General features: G+C 36.9%; 1 protein-coding gene across 3 annotated transcripts in view; it reads right to left on the bottom strand.

The window, feature by feature from the left end:
* PIK3C2G (phosphatidylinositol-4-phosphate 3-kinase catalytic subunit type 2 gamma) overlaps positions 1-13406 on the bottom strand; it is a 233360-nt gene that overhangs the window by 182496 nt on the left and 37458 nt on the right. For 2 of the 3 annotated variants that reach the window (XM_016197493.2, XM_016197491.2), the window contains exons 7-8: positions 12564-12627; positions 3499-3621 (exon numbers count right to left, since the gene is read on the bottom strand). In XM_016197493.2, coding sequence (XP_016052979.2) covers positions 3499-3621; positions 12564-12627 — 187 coding nt within the window. Of the gene's footprint in view, positions 1-3498; positions 3622-6548; positions 6650-11597; positions 11644-12563; positions 12628-13406 lie in introns of all 3 variants that reach the window. The other variant, XM_087813943.1, reaches the window with a different exon arrangement.

Consider the following 13406-nt stretch of genomic DNA (forward strand, 5'->3'; position numbering starts at 1 on the left):
ACTAGGAAATAATTGTTTTCCTATAACAAGAAGCTTGCTACAGTAATCCTTTAGAGAGAAAACAGTTTTATCATGTTTAAAATGTAAATAAATTTACATATAACTTCTCACTTAAATGCATTATTCCTGTGAACCTTTTCAAAAGCATTTCTCTTGGGTAAAATATTTCATCTGAGAGTAGTTTCAACCACTAGTCTTAATAGGTCCATACAAGACCTTTACCCCATCCATGTGTGTGAGACTCCTGAAGATGTCAGCCTGACTTAACTAGAATTCAATTTATGCATAAGTAAAACTTGTGTTTTAAAATCACCATGACATCCACCCACAGAACAATGTGTAAGACCATATTTTCCACTTTATGGTTCATTTATTGTATGAGCATTTCATGAAAATATATTATGTGGGCTTCTGGAATATAATTTTGAAGGATGGAAAATTGTTTCCAGTGCTGGGTGGGAGCATGAATACAATTGCGTTTGTGATGTGATTCTTCATCTTGCCAAAACTTACATTTAATAAATACCTAATTACTTCTGTGGGGCGGAAAATAGTCTATTACAAGTTGACCAAAAAGTGCAGCCACGAGGAAGGAAAGCTTCTCAGGTTTGACTTAGTTGGCAGAAGACTCATCTGTCTCAGTATTTCTTTAATCTTGGTTCGTGGTGGGCGGATAGACTGAACTACTTTGGCATTGTTAACTGCACTTGGTTAATGCACAAATTCTGTAAAATGTGCTTAATATTTGTGCCAACATTCCTGTGTAGGTGGGCTCATAGTTAAGGTAGAATGGAACAAGAGATGAACAAAAAAATCTGAGTGAAGGTGATGTGGAATAAGCAAACTTTTAATGTGTGCTCAAGGTAAATAGACTGTTTATTAGGGGTACTGGACTGTCGATTTTGGTCACTGACATGGCTGAAATAAAACTGATAATTGTCGGCTCTTCGTTTCTTTGTGTGAATCATCACATAGCATTTAGTGCTCATAAGTATATAAGAAATGTGAAATGCGAGTATGAGCTTTCCTGGAGAATTATAATTGTTTATTGCTTTCCTAGGAAACACTCAACTTCTCCTTGAAGGATACTCTGGGCCTCAGGTATATTGAAAGTTTGATATTTCAGAGAAAATTGTCTTTTGTATTCTTTTAGGAGTTTCAGAAAATGAATGTTTTAAAGGCAAAGCTTTTTATCTAGTAATACTTTAAGGTCATTTAAAATGCTTCGTGCTAAAATTAGATTTTCTTCATTCTTTGCTCAGTTGTTTGTTTCAGCTGATTTACTGAGGGCTGGACATAAAAATGGATGAACGACCAAGTGGTCTTAGCAAAAGGCACATGTTCACATTTGTGCATCTGGTCTCCTCCTTGGGCAAATGTTCACATTTGTCACAAGGCTGGCTGTAATCAACGACCCTGAGATAATGGAGACATAAGTGGTGCTTGTGTGAATTAACACCATCTTGGCCACCTGGGGAAGATTCTAAAAAACTACCACCAGCACCATCCCCATTACCTCCAGTAATAATAATGACTCTCATTCAAGATACTATCTTCTGGGTTATTATTAATGTTTTACATTAATTATTAATATTATTTCTAATACTTAGATAACACATATAAAAAATTATTAACACTATTTTTAATACTCACAAGAACTCTGCAAATTCTGTTTTATTTTTCTGTTTTAGAGATGATTAAAAGTAAAAATCAGGTAGGTGAATGAATTTTCCAAAGTATATTCAACTAGAAAGTGGTAGATCTTGAATTCAAATCATGTTTGCATAACCCTAAGCTCTTTGTATTTTAGGTGTTTGTAATGTCTCCAATATGTGATAACCTAAGGGAAACGAATTGCTTTTTGAAAGTAAATTCTCACTACCCTGTTATCCTGACTTAACCTCAGCTATTAGAAGGTTCTTCTTAACATTATATAATTCCTAAGTTTTTGAATTTATACAAATATTATTTTCAAAACATATTCGCGATAGGCTTTTGAAGACTATAGTATAATCTTCCCACTCTGACACAGAATAGAAAAATATAATCAGATTAGATGTGCTCACATCAGATTTCTTACCTTGTTATCATTTGTGAGAACCATAGATCTTAATATCTACACACAAAAACAATTTTGGAGGCTACAGAGTTATTTCATTTCCTTCTATAACTGGAAAGTGTAAGAGTAGGTATTTCCCCACTAAGAAACATTTAAGGAAGTAAACACATGTCTATCTCAGACATTGAATTTTGGGATTTATTGACTATATTGTTTACATTTTGATTTCTTCATTACTTTGTGTTTTTAGCTTTCAATAAATGTTTATCTTGAAAATCTTATGGTGATGAGGCTCCATTGCTCCTCAGAGTAATCACTGTCCCTGTTCATGTATGCAAATACGGTATTTAAATTTCTATATTCATTATTACTAGCTAATCACAAAAATGTTCTAATTAAAATAAAACATAGAAAGTTTCATAGTCCCCTATTTGAAATAATAAGCACACTTATTTATATATTGATATAATTGTCCACTTTCTAAATCCATTTTTGAAAGTTCAAGGTTGGCATACATAATGTAACATAATCTGTGGTGTTCTTTCACATGTAAGTAAGGATGCAGGTAACTCTCTCTTACGAAGTCTCCTGCACACTGGAAGGTGTATAGAGGTCTGGGTGGGCATCCCTATTAATACTCTATACAAGCAGTGTAAGCATCAGATTTTAATAATGAAACAAACATTAAAATATCTACTCTGTAGCATTGCTGTGAGGAAGAATTGAAATAAAATAAAACTTAAGTAATATATTAGTGAAACGATTTTATTATTGCAATGTACTATCCAGTACTTGTTATTATTTCTATTATCATGATCATCCTAATCATCATATTTTTCTGCTTAAGCCCTCGATAAACTAATAATAAAACTGACCTATTCTTTTTCTTAGGCAATAATCACACCCACATCAGATTTCTGAGCTGAAAAAAAGAAATCACATAATACTCATTATTTTAAACTAAAAAACCAACAACCCAAGAAATTATTGCAGGATATTGGATCATGGAGGTAGTGTGCATTGCAAATTCAGCAAAAGATGCCACAAACCGACCTCTTCTACATATATGTGTGACCATGCCATCATGGACACTCACGCCTGCAAGTACTGGTGCACATGAGGGCCATTAACAGCCTATGCAAACGCTGGCCTGTGAATATTATTACATAAGCATATTCATCTAAGTGGGTTGCAGGATTGATTTCAGTCTCACTTGGAAGTTATATTGTTGTTACAAACTTCAAAGGTGTAAGAAATTTCCTTTTAATTTATATAATCCCTTTGTATAATAGAGTCGTTTTGATGGTCCCTAAATGATTGAAATATATATATACACACACACAGAAACACATATATAGCAGTTCAGTCTTTCACTCTCCTTAATTAATTATTGAATTCAGGTTTAAAATAATTGCTGTGTAATAAATTAGTATATTTACCTCTGATTTTCTCTGAAGACTTAGATTTAGTTCATTTACAGCATCTGTAATTTGCTTGGTCTCCACACATCCCAGAACACTGCATATATTTTTAACTTCTTCAATAATATTTTCCACGTTTTGCTGTAGATGAAAAGAATTTATATCTTACAGTTTATTGAAATTGATAGGACACTGATTTATCTTTACACTACTTCTCTTTTCATGAAGGGGAAATGGAATAAAATGTGGTTGTTTGCTCCTATGTACAGAGAAGATTTTTCAAGACTGCTTATCCCATGGCCTGAGCTACAGTGTGCACTGAGCAAATGCTCAAAAGTAGGACTATTAAGATTGTATGTAACAGTTCCAACTCTAATTTAACATTATCTGACATAAAATGGGAGAGAGGAAGAGAGGGTAATGAGGAGGAAAGGAAGGAGAGGGACAGGGCATCTGGTTTCTGCAAAATACTTTGAAAACAAGGCAAATGACAGCCGCCCCACGGAAAGTTCCAGGATGCGCCTGTTTCTGTGAGCCCTGAACAGGAGGCAAAACCATGAAAACGCAGCTTCGCAGTGAAGCCTGGCCTAGGAGTGTTTGGTAACCATTTGAATGGACCGTCCTCGAAGCAACTGATGTTTCCAAAGAAATGGCTGATGGCAAATGCGGCCTCCAGCGGTGACCGGCCCTTCTTAACATCAAACTTCCAGCTGCCCTTTAGACGGTTATGCACAGGTTCATGCTCACCGTTTTAAGAACTTTCCATTAGTCTTTTTATTTCTCATTTTTCACATGCTCTTAAATTAACTTTCATTTTTTAAAAAACTGTTCTATTTTGATCGTATTCTTTTCCGTGTATTATCAGTAAGTATGTTGAGAAATATCTTTCTTCTTTAATTCTGTGCCAATCCCTTTCGCTCTGTGTATTTTTATGAACTCCATCCATGTCATTAACGATGGTGGCTTTTCAAAACATGTCAGCTCCGGCACCAACATCACGGCCATTTTAATGGAGGATTAGACGAGTTTAATCAAAAAAGGTGGGAAAATATTTTTCCTTTTTTTTCCACATAGATGGATTCGCAACCCCAAAGAGATTTTAACTCTCCTCAATCTAGGTCATTTTCTTAGCAAAACATTACAAAACACAGACATGAAATGGGCATTATATTAAAGAAATGCCATTTTGTCTCTTTTGTGAAAAAGCAATTTTTTAAATATGTTGCCAGTATCCCTTACATATGATTTTATAAACACTGTAAATGGATGGCAAAAACCTAGGAAGAATAGTGAATTAATACTGTGACCAATACAATCGGAATCCCAAAAATGTTAACACACACTGTTAATGAGCATAATGTGAGAAGATGTAATTTAATTGGGATATATTTTGTCTTTCGCAGATTAAGAAAATACAACCACTCAATTATAACTTAGGGAAGTCAAATGTATAAGTCATTCACACGAAAAAAGTCAGCTGTTTTATTCATGTGAGACCTCACTGTGAACCAACATTGTGGCATGGCCAGATCTATTTCATTATTACATTGATTATTGAAAGACATATACTCTCCATAACTAGAAAGTTAAGAATCCCACCACATTTTTCATGCATATAATCTGAACTGAAGCTTAGGTTGGGGTACTACCTTTGAGACTGAGCTTGACAAATTGGATTTTCACAAAGGAGAGCAACCCACAATTAATATAGTTAATATGCTCATTCAGATAGTGTACCGGAATTTCTGTCTTGAAGTCAGGTTATGTGTTTAAATCCTGACTCTGCCCCAGATAACTAAGAAAATGAAAATTAAAAACTGTGAGAATGGTACATATTAGGTACTAAGTTTAGTTTTCATTTATGCCTTCTGAGTATGTATGTGACGTGAATTTGTGGAAATCTATAAAATATTATGAATTGAAATGCAAATGGTGGGTTGACTTGTGTCACTTGGTAGCTAATTTACTTCATCTCTTACTCTAGTCTTGCAGTGCTTCTCATCTGATCTATTTATCTCATTTAATCTTCAAAAAATTCTGAAAGATAAATCTCATATTCATTATATTCACATATCACTAAGACTGATAGAATATGTTAAGTGAAATATTGAAATAGTAGAATTAACTTGGTGATTAACTGGATGTGAGGAATGACAGAAGGGTTAGATTTAAATGATAGCAAAACTTCATATTTGGAAAACCAAGAGGATAGGGTGCCATTCATTATGGCAGAACACACAGGCAGAATGATAATTTTTTTGGTGGGATTGTTAGGCATATAGTTTTGATACACAGGGCTTGAGCTCCCAAGGGGACAACCAAGTAGACACAGCCTTCAGGTACGTGGAAATGCAATGGGGGTTCTAGCTCTAGCAACTGTTGTACTGAGAAACACACATACACACACGCACACACACAAGCACAGTCATATAAATACTAGGTGAACTATAAGGAAACATGTGAATGTAAAGCTTAGCCCAAAGCAAAGATAAGATAAGATAAATCTCTGGGTGAGAGAAATTTAAAGAAAGAACTTAAGGCCAGAGTAGCAGCTTGGACATTGATGTTTCAGTGGCCTGGCCTGGGGGAAATGGTCAAACTGGATGTAGGCTTAGAGATTGGTCTTGCTGCTCACAATGGGACAAGTGCTGAAATTTTAGATCTAAACTAGTTGGTATAGGTAGGGGAAGGTTCAGAGCTGGAGCTGTGGTCTTGAAATAAACCCCTGACACTGAATAGTTTGTCACCTGGAAAAAGTGGAAGAAGAAAAACAATGGTTACTGACCAAGAGAACTTCCAAGGAAGTCTCTCTACCCAGGGGCCTTGAGTGAGGAAGATGATTACCTGAGTAACTGTGTTATGTGTAGCTGTATTAATTTTTACCACCCATATCAAGAATTTAGGCTAAAAATTGTGCCAGAGAATTGTGACTCTATGGGTTCATGAAAACTGATAATTGTGCTGTGATATTATTTTGTGTGCTAGGTTCCAAGCTTATCTTAGGAAATATGTGATGTACCATAGACTCTGAAAGAGTAGCAGTCCAATGCTTTAGATACTAAACTTACCTTAAAAGTGTTTGGAACATTGGAGAAGATTGGTGGCAAACTTTTCTCCTCTGCATCTTTCTGGAGACAAAACAAAACAAAATAAAACAAAGCAGCATAAAGTTTCCTCACCCTCCCCCCCCTTCATTTAGCTGTGATGAAGACCAAAGTAAGATCTGTTTAAACAGCCATGTAATCGCTTACCATTTTCCAGGTTTTATATAAACCTTAATGAATTTATATTTATATTTACATACTGAAAGTTATCTAATTCAATTAAAGAGTTTGGAGACAAATTGAGAACTTAGAACTACTTTCTTTCCAGGTTTAATAGTTGGTGCTATTATAAACTGCTTTTTTCTTAAATATTAAAAATAGTCTTTGGAGTTCCATTTCAGCTTAAAATATTCAACTTTGGTCCCACTGTAACAATGAAAAAAGGCAGGTAATGCACAAAATTGCTATTTTTTCTGACCACATTAGAGACTTCAGGTCACCAGATAACCAAGTATACTGCAATCCAGAGAATAATAGGCTGCTTCAAGGAGGGATGGGGCGCACGGCCTTTGACCTTTGGCAGAGCACAGGACAAAGAGGTGGCAACTATACAACAGGGGAAAAACAAACCAGCTAAAATGTTAACAAATTTTTAAAAGCTAGGTATGAGCTGGCATGTCAATTTGAGTTATTTGGGAATTCAAGGAGTTTACATTCCATCTGGAAGCTCTTTTCCACAGACACCTACCAGTTATTCAGGGGAAATATTGAAGGCAGCGTAGGAAAAGGAAGGCCCATGTAATGGTGCAGGTTTGTAGGCACATATTTGTGTCTGTGGGACAGACACAAACCCCTGCCTACTTCTGTGAAAGGCCCTCTTAGAAGCAAAAGCCTTAAGCTGCCGGTTGATGGTCCCAGGAAGATGATGACCCGGGGAGGGTCAGCACACCCTCTGTCACCCTGATCCCAGGCAAAGAAAATCTTGCTTTGCGGGGAGGGGAAGAGAAAGAAAAGCGGTTTGCCTCTGGGGAAGAGATAGACGTAGCTCAAGATCCTTTGCTGATGAAAGAGAAGTAGAAATAAAAACCTTCTGCTCCTGGAAGGGGCAGGAGACTCTGTCTTGAGTTCTGGATCCTACCTGATGCTAATCAGAGGTCAGGTAACACTGGGAAGCAGGGCGGAAAACTCCCCTGCACACGCTGCAAAGGAAAGGCACGTGTGGAGGGGCAGGGCTTCTCGTGAAGATCCCGTCTTGAGGCTTGAGAACACAGTCTGCCTCGGGCTGTGGTTGGTCCTTACAACAAAAAACTCCCTTTACCTTACTACAAAAAAAATGAGTCTACTTTTAATAGTAATAAACAAGAAAAGGTACTCTGGGGGAGAGACAAAAGCACCGAGGCACAGACAAACAGGGGCTGTTGGCAGCAAATCAGTGTCACCCCAATAAATGTAAGTAATAAATAAATAAATAAGCAGGTACATGGAGAAAAACAACACCCTGGTATCACAGGCTCCACTGCGAATTCAGGAAATAGTAGCTCGCCCCTGGAGGGATCCGACGCGTGGTGTGCCCTGCTGATAATGAAAGCAACGACAAAACACAAAGAAAGCTCACAACCTCCAGTCCCCTCACCTTCTAAGACCTCAGGTATATCCCCTAGAAGAACCCTTGATATTTGTTCAAATGTACATAAATAATAGACTACATAAAATGAAGTTCACTCTCTGATTGAGTGCTATGCAAATCAAAACCACGTGGGGCAAGGCGAAGGCATCTCAAGAACAACACTGAGCAACAAGACACATGGCTCAAAAGCACATATGGCGGTTTGATTCCATTCGGGTGGACATTCAAAGGAAACCTAAACATGATATTGCTGACGGATGCCCACTTCGGTGCGAAACAGTAAAGAAAAGCTACAGAATGCTTGTCAGCAAAGGAGAACTCTTACATGGAGGAAAAAAGGTCTTGAAGGGGCCTGCAGGCAGATCCTACGGTTCTGGCAAGATTTTGTTCCTAAACTTACTGTTTAGCATGAATGCCTTCTTCACTATTCTTTTTCAATTTGTATCTCTTATTAGACGTCCCCCAGGTATTACATGGCCCAGTGCACAGATTCCCAGTCGAACGTCGGACCATGCACCCCTTGGCCGAAGCCCTTGGACACTGCCTTTCTCACTAGGAATCCGAACGGCGCCGGCTAGTGACCACCTGCCTCGTTGAAGAGTCACTTTCCCCTTCACATTTTTCTTTTTCTTCAAGTCCAGGAGTGTTCAATACATAATAGGTCTGACTTTTAGTAATTTCAGCCTGCCCTCGCTTGCTGCTGAGATAGGTTCCAATTCTGCAGCTGTGTTTTATTTTCCTCGGGACTCGACTTTATCTCTTCCCCTTGACTTTTCCTTTTGTGATTTTACAACTGACCCTAGTCACCCATTAATTTTATCCAATTTTTAAATGATTTTTTTTTTTTCTCCCTTTTTTACCTGTTCTTATATACTATTGCTAATGCAAATCAGTTTTGTGACATTTTTCTTCTGGATCCTATACAGTCCTCTGTAAAGTGTTAAAAACAGTAACTCTAATAGCAATAAAGTAACATTGTACTTACCTTTCCTTGAACACTTTTTATATTCCAGACACTATATTGTATTAAGCACATGACAACCACCATTTCATTAATTTTAAAAATACCATTATACTATATTTTATTTTATTAACTTTAGTGATGCATAATATGAACTCTAGGTAGGATAAATAAAAACTTCCATAGTTGGCAGAGGGTTGGCATATACATCTATCTGACTTTGGAATCTCCGTTCCTAAATTCTGTCCTTATAGTCATTCTGTTTGTTTGTTTATTATTTATTTTAAAAAATGTTTTTACTGATTTCAGAGAGAGGAAGGCAGACGGAGAGAGAAACATCAATGATGAGAGTCATTGATCGGCTGCCTCCTGCAAGCCCCCTACTGGGGATGGAGCCTGCAACCCGGGCATGGGCCCTGACTGGGATTCAAACCAAGATCTCCTGGATCCTAGGTCAGTGTTCAACCTCTGAGCCACACTGGCCGGGCTCTCTGTTTAAATTCTGTTTCAAATTGGAACTTTTGAATATCCAACTATAGATCTGCTTGTTACTACAAGAGCTTCCGTCCTGAAAAAGCTAATATATAAGATCCCTAGGCACTCCCTTTCTTTCTACTTATATATGGAATTTTCAGCCTCTGCACAGAGACTGAATACAGTTGTATTTGGGTCTTGGGAAGGGAAAAGTGTGAGTTAAGTAATATTCTGCCTTCCTCCTGCCCTATATTCTTCTGGTTGTCTAGTTGATATAATCTCTGAGTCATGGGCTGGATGGTAAGGGGCTTGGAGGGTTTTAGCTCTTTTCAGACCAGATAGATATTTTGTGAAGCCAAACCACATTTTGAAGCATGAATAGATTTTTCTCAATCAAGATCCCTCTAGTTTACAGTTAGTTCACCAGTTACTAAATTGTAGTATAAGTTTGTCATCAGTGATAGGAATTTCTTTCTCTAAAAACCCTAGTTGACATTTTAATAAAAATTTTGGAGAACGTATATCAGAGGCTACTAGGGAGAAGCAACTTTGCATTAGAGGTTCATTCACCTAGATTGAAATCTGGTTTTATTCTGCTCTGTATAAATACTTCTCTATGTATGTTATTTATGTGAATATGCTGTCTTTTCAACTTCAGAACATGTTCTGACTTCCATTTCTCTTGACTCTAGAGACTGAATAGTTCAGTAATGTGCAGTAAGTAATATGTTAGGGAAATATTCTTTCAAGATGCCCAATCTGAAATAAATCAAGTTTAAAAAATATGTTAAGTAACCATTGCTGAAGATAGAAAATATTTGGAAACTTAAACTATCTACATTGAAATTCAGTAATATTAATGTCATACTTATTCAGCCTGTATATTTGTTAATTTTTCAAGCTATTGTAATAATATAAGCTTGGGAAATATAAACACATGTTCTTTTTCAACTTGATACTGTTGTCGACATTGATGAAATGCTCCTTAATTCACTTGTCAAATAAATAGAAAGTGCAAAATTGTGAATTGATAATATCATAGTCTGTCCTCACTTCTCAGATATTTACTATTGATTCTGCTTCAGAATCTCATTTAAAAAGCTCATCTTTTCGCATGGAGTTCATCTGGAAGATCTCAGGCGCTGTGGCCTACTTACAAAATAATTCAGATGTGGAGGAGGGTAACTATTTGCCAGTGATAATACAAAGACAGCATTTCTTTGATGTTTTGCCAACTTGTAAGTCATATTTTAAAAATTTGCAAAAGTCAATGCTTTCTTTCAAAGTGGAAATATTGGATTCTTCATATATGAGTAATGCGATCAAACGTCTGTATTTGGAAAATAAGAACTGTTAACAGATTCTCAACAACTTGTGTGTGTATGGTTTGTGTGTGTGTGTGTGTGTGTGTGTGTGTAAAGATGTCTATGATGCATGAATAGAACAGATGTTTGACATTTAGATAATTAAAATTCATCTATAAGTAGTCTACCATAACCTCAAAAATATATCTGCATGTAGTCAAGATACATAAATGATCTAGGAATGAAGTCTTAACCTGTCCTGGGTCTTGGTAAATTTCAAATTCTACACTAGAAAGGATGACTGTCACAAAGGTGAGGAAGCAAGCTGACGGAAGTACTAATTATGACACATTCATGAGACTTAATGTGATTTAATTTTGAATTATTTTCACATTTCACATTTTAAAATTCCCGCTTCAGGCCAGGCTCAAAAAAGGAAAATGGAATTAGAGTGAGAAGATTATACTTGAGGAAGGAATATCAGCCCTGTATTTGTCATCACCGTGTCTTTAAATATTTACATGGAATTCACACATGAATTTGGTATCTATATCAAGAAACAAATTTATTATTTTTAGAATCTTTTACTGTTCATTAATATTAGCAATAGTTACTTAGGATCTATGTCCTTTTATATATATCAGGAGTCAAATTATTTAATGGAAAAAGTAGTCCTCACTTGTTTTAAAATCATTCTTTTATACAATTTTCTATAATCATATGGTGTTTTGTCTGTGGAAGATTAACCCTTCCCTGGAAGAACAAGCTATAAGAAATGATCTGCCTAACGGTGATCACAACTTGGATGCTCATTTGGTGACCATATCTCAGGAGTCTTGGAGTGAATCCCTATTTTCCCACGCCAAGCTAACTTCTCTCCTCACCATTTTAGTGAATCGACGTCTAGGTGCAGTCAGTCAATAGCCAGGAATCTGGAGGTATTTTAGACAACCTGTTCTTCTGTCATTCATAGTCTTTCACCAAATCATGTAAATTACACATTTTCACCTGTTATGAATCTGTTCCCTCTTATCCATCCCTATATTAGAGTTTTGTCAACACCTTCATCATCTCTTTGGGTTAATCAAAAACCCCTCCAACCACTCATCTGTCATTCTACTGCTCTGCAAATTGGCTCCATACCATTACCTGATAAATTGGAAAATATTTAAATGATCAATAATATGTTCTGAAGATCCTACATAACTTGGCTCCCATTTGTCCCTTTCATCTGGTCTCTTTCCAGGCTCTCACCTTGAACCTTAATTGTAGTCATTACAAATTTCATACTATTTCCTAATCACACCAGGTTGTTTCCTAACTGCTTTTGTTCCTGTTTTTCTTTGCTGAAAGTTATCCCTACTTCCTACCTTTCATCACCATGCTCTTTCTCTGCCTGGCATATTCATTTTTCAGCATTCAGATTAAATAAGTAAAATTGATAAACCCCTTTCATGTGTCCTGTATACACATAGATCTTTCACAGGACCTATGACAGTTCATTAAACACATCTATTTACTTGTCTGTTTGTCATGATAGAATGAAAGCCACTCAAGTGTAGACACTCTGCTTTATTCATCTTCATGTAAGAAACTTGCAAAGTTTTAGAGAAAGAGTAGGTGCTTAATAAATGCTTATTGAATTGATAGGTGAGTTTAAAAAAGGTTAATACCTGGGTTTTCAATAGGTGCTTCAGGTAGGAGTCATACTTTTTTATTATTGTTGAGAGACACTGTCTGGAAAGAAAAAAAGTTTGCTTAAAATTGGTCTTAAAACATGTTAACTTTAGCAAATTTATCACGAGTTCTCTTTGTCCATGATTCTATAGCAAACTAGCTTTTAAAAGGATTACTGCAGATCATTTTGTAGCCCATAACAAGTGACTCCAGAATGCAGGCAATGGTTGACCTTAGCCAACACCAGAGCTCCTCCAAAGAGACCCCAGAACCAACATACCTCGTGGCCAGCTTCAGACCGCACCTGAGCAACACCCAACTACCTCAATAAATGACACACCCCTAGGGCAGAATTGACACACCCGTACCAGAGCCCTGTTAAAGTGAATCCTGCTCGGTAGGGTCAACCCCTGCACAACAGCTCCTTCACTGTAGTCACAGCCAGTCTTCACAGCCAATCAGCTTCAGGGTCAATCCCTTCCACCGACATGCCAACAGCAATCAAGGCTCAACTCCAACAGAAGGGCACACACCTACACAAAGGACATACCTGGAGAACTCAACTCAGGTGACTAAGGAGGCTGTGCCAAGGGCCTCACAGGACACCTGTCAAAAGTCCTCTCTGATCCTACTCATTCTATGATTATATGGTGTGAGGCTGAAGATTTTGGCAGAAAAAGGAGAGGCACACACTGGAAGACAGAATAACTTAATAAAGAAGATGGCCTTTGCAAATTTCAGGCAGAACTGACTTCAGTCCTGTCACAAATGAACTAAGTGATCTTAGGCCAGTTAAGTAGCTTCAAGTTCCAGAACTTCAGAATTAGATGAGATAATGT

Source organism: Miniopterus natalensis, chromosome 2, assembly GCF_054644295.1.
Source record: "Miniopterus natalensis isolate mMinNat1 chromosome 2, mMinNat1.hap1, whole genome shotgun sequence".
Lineage (NCBI taxonomy): Eukaryota > Metazoa > Chordata > Mammalia > Chiroptera > Miniopteridae > Miniopterus > Miniopterus natalensis.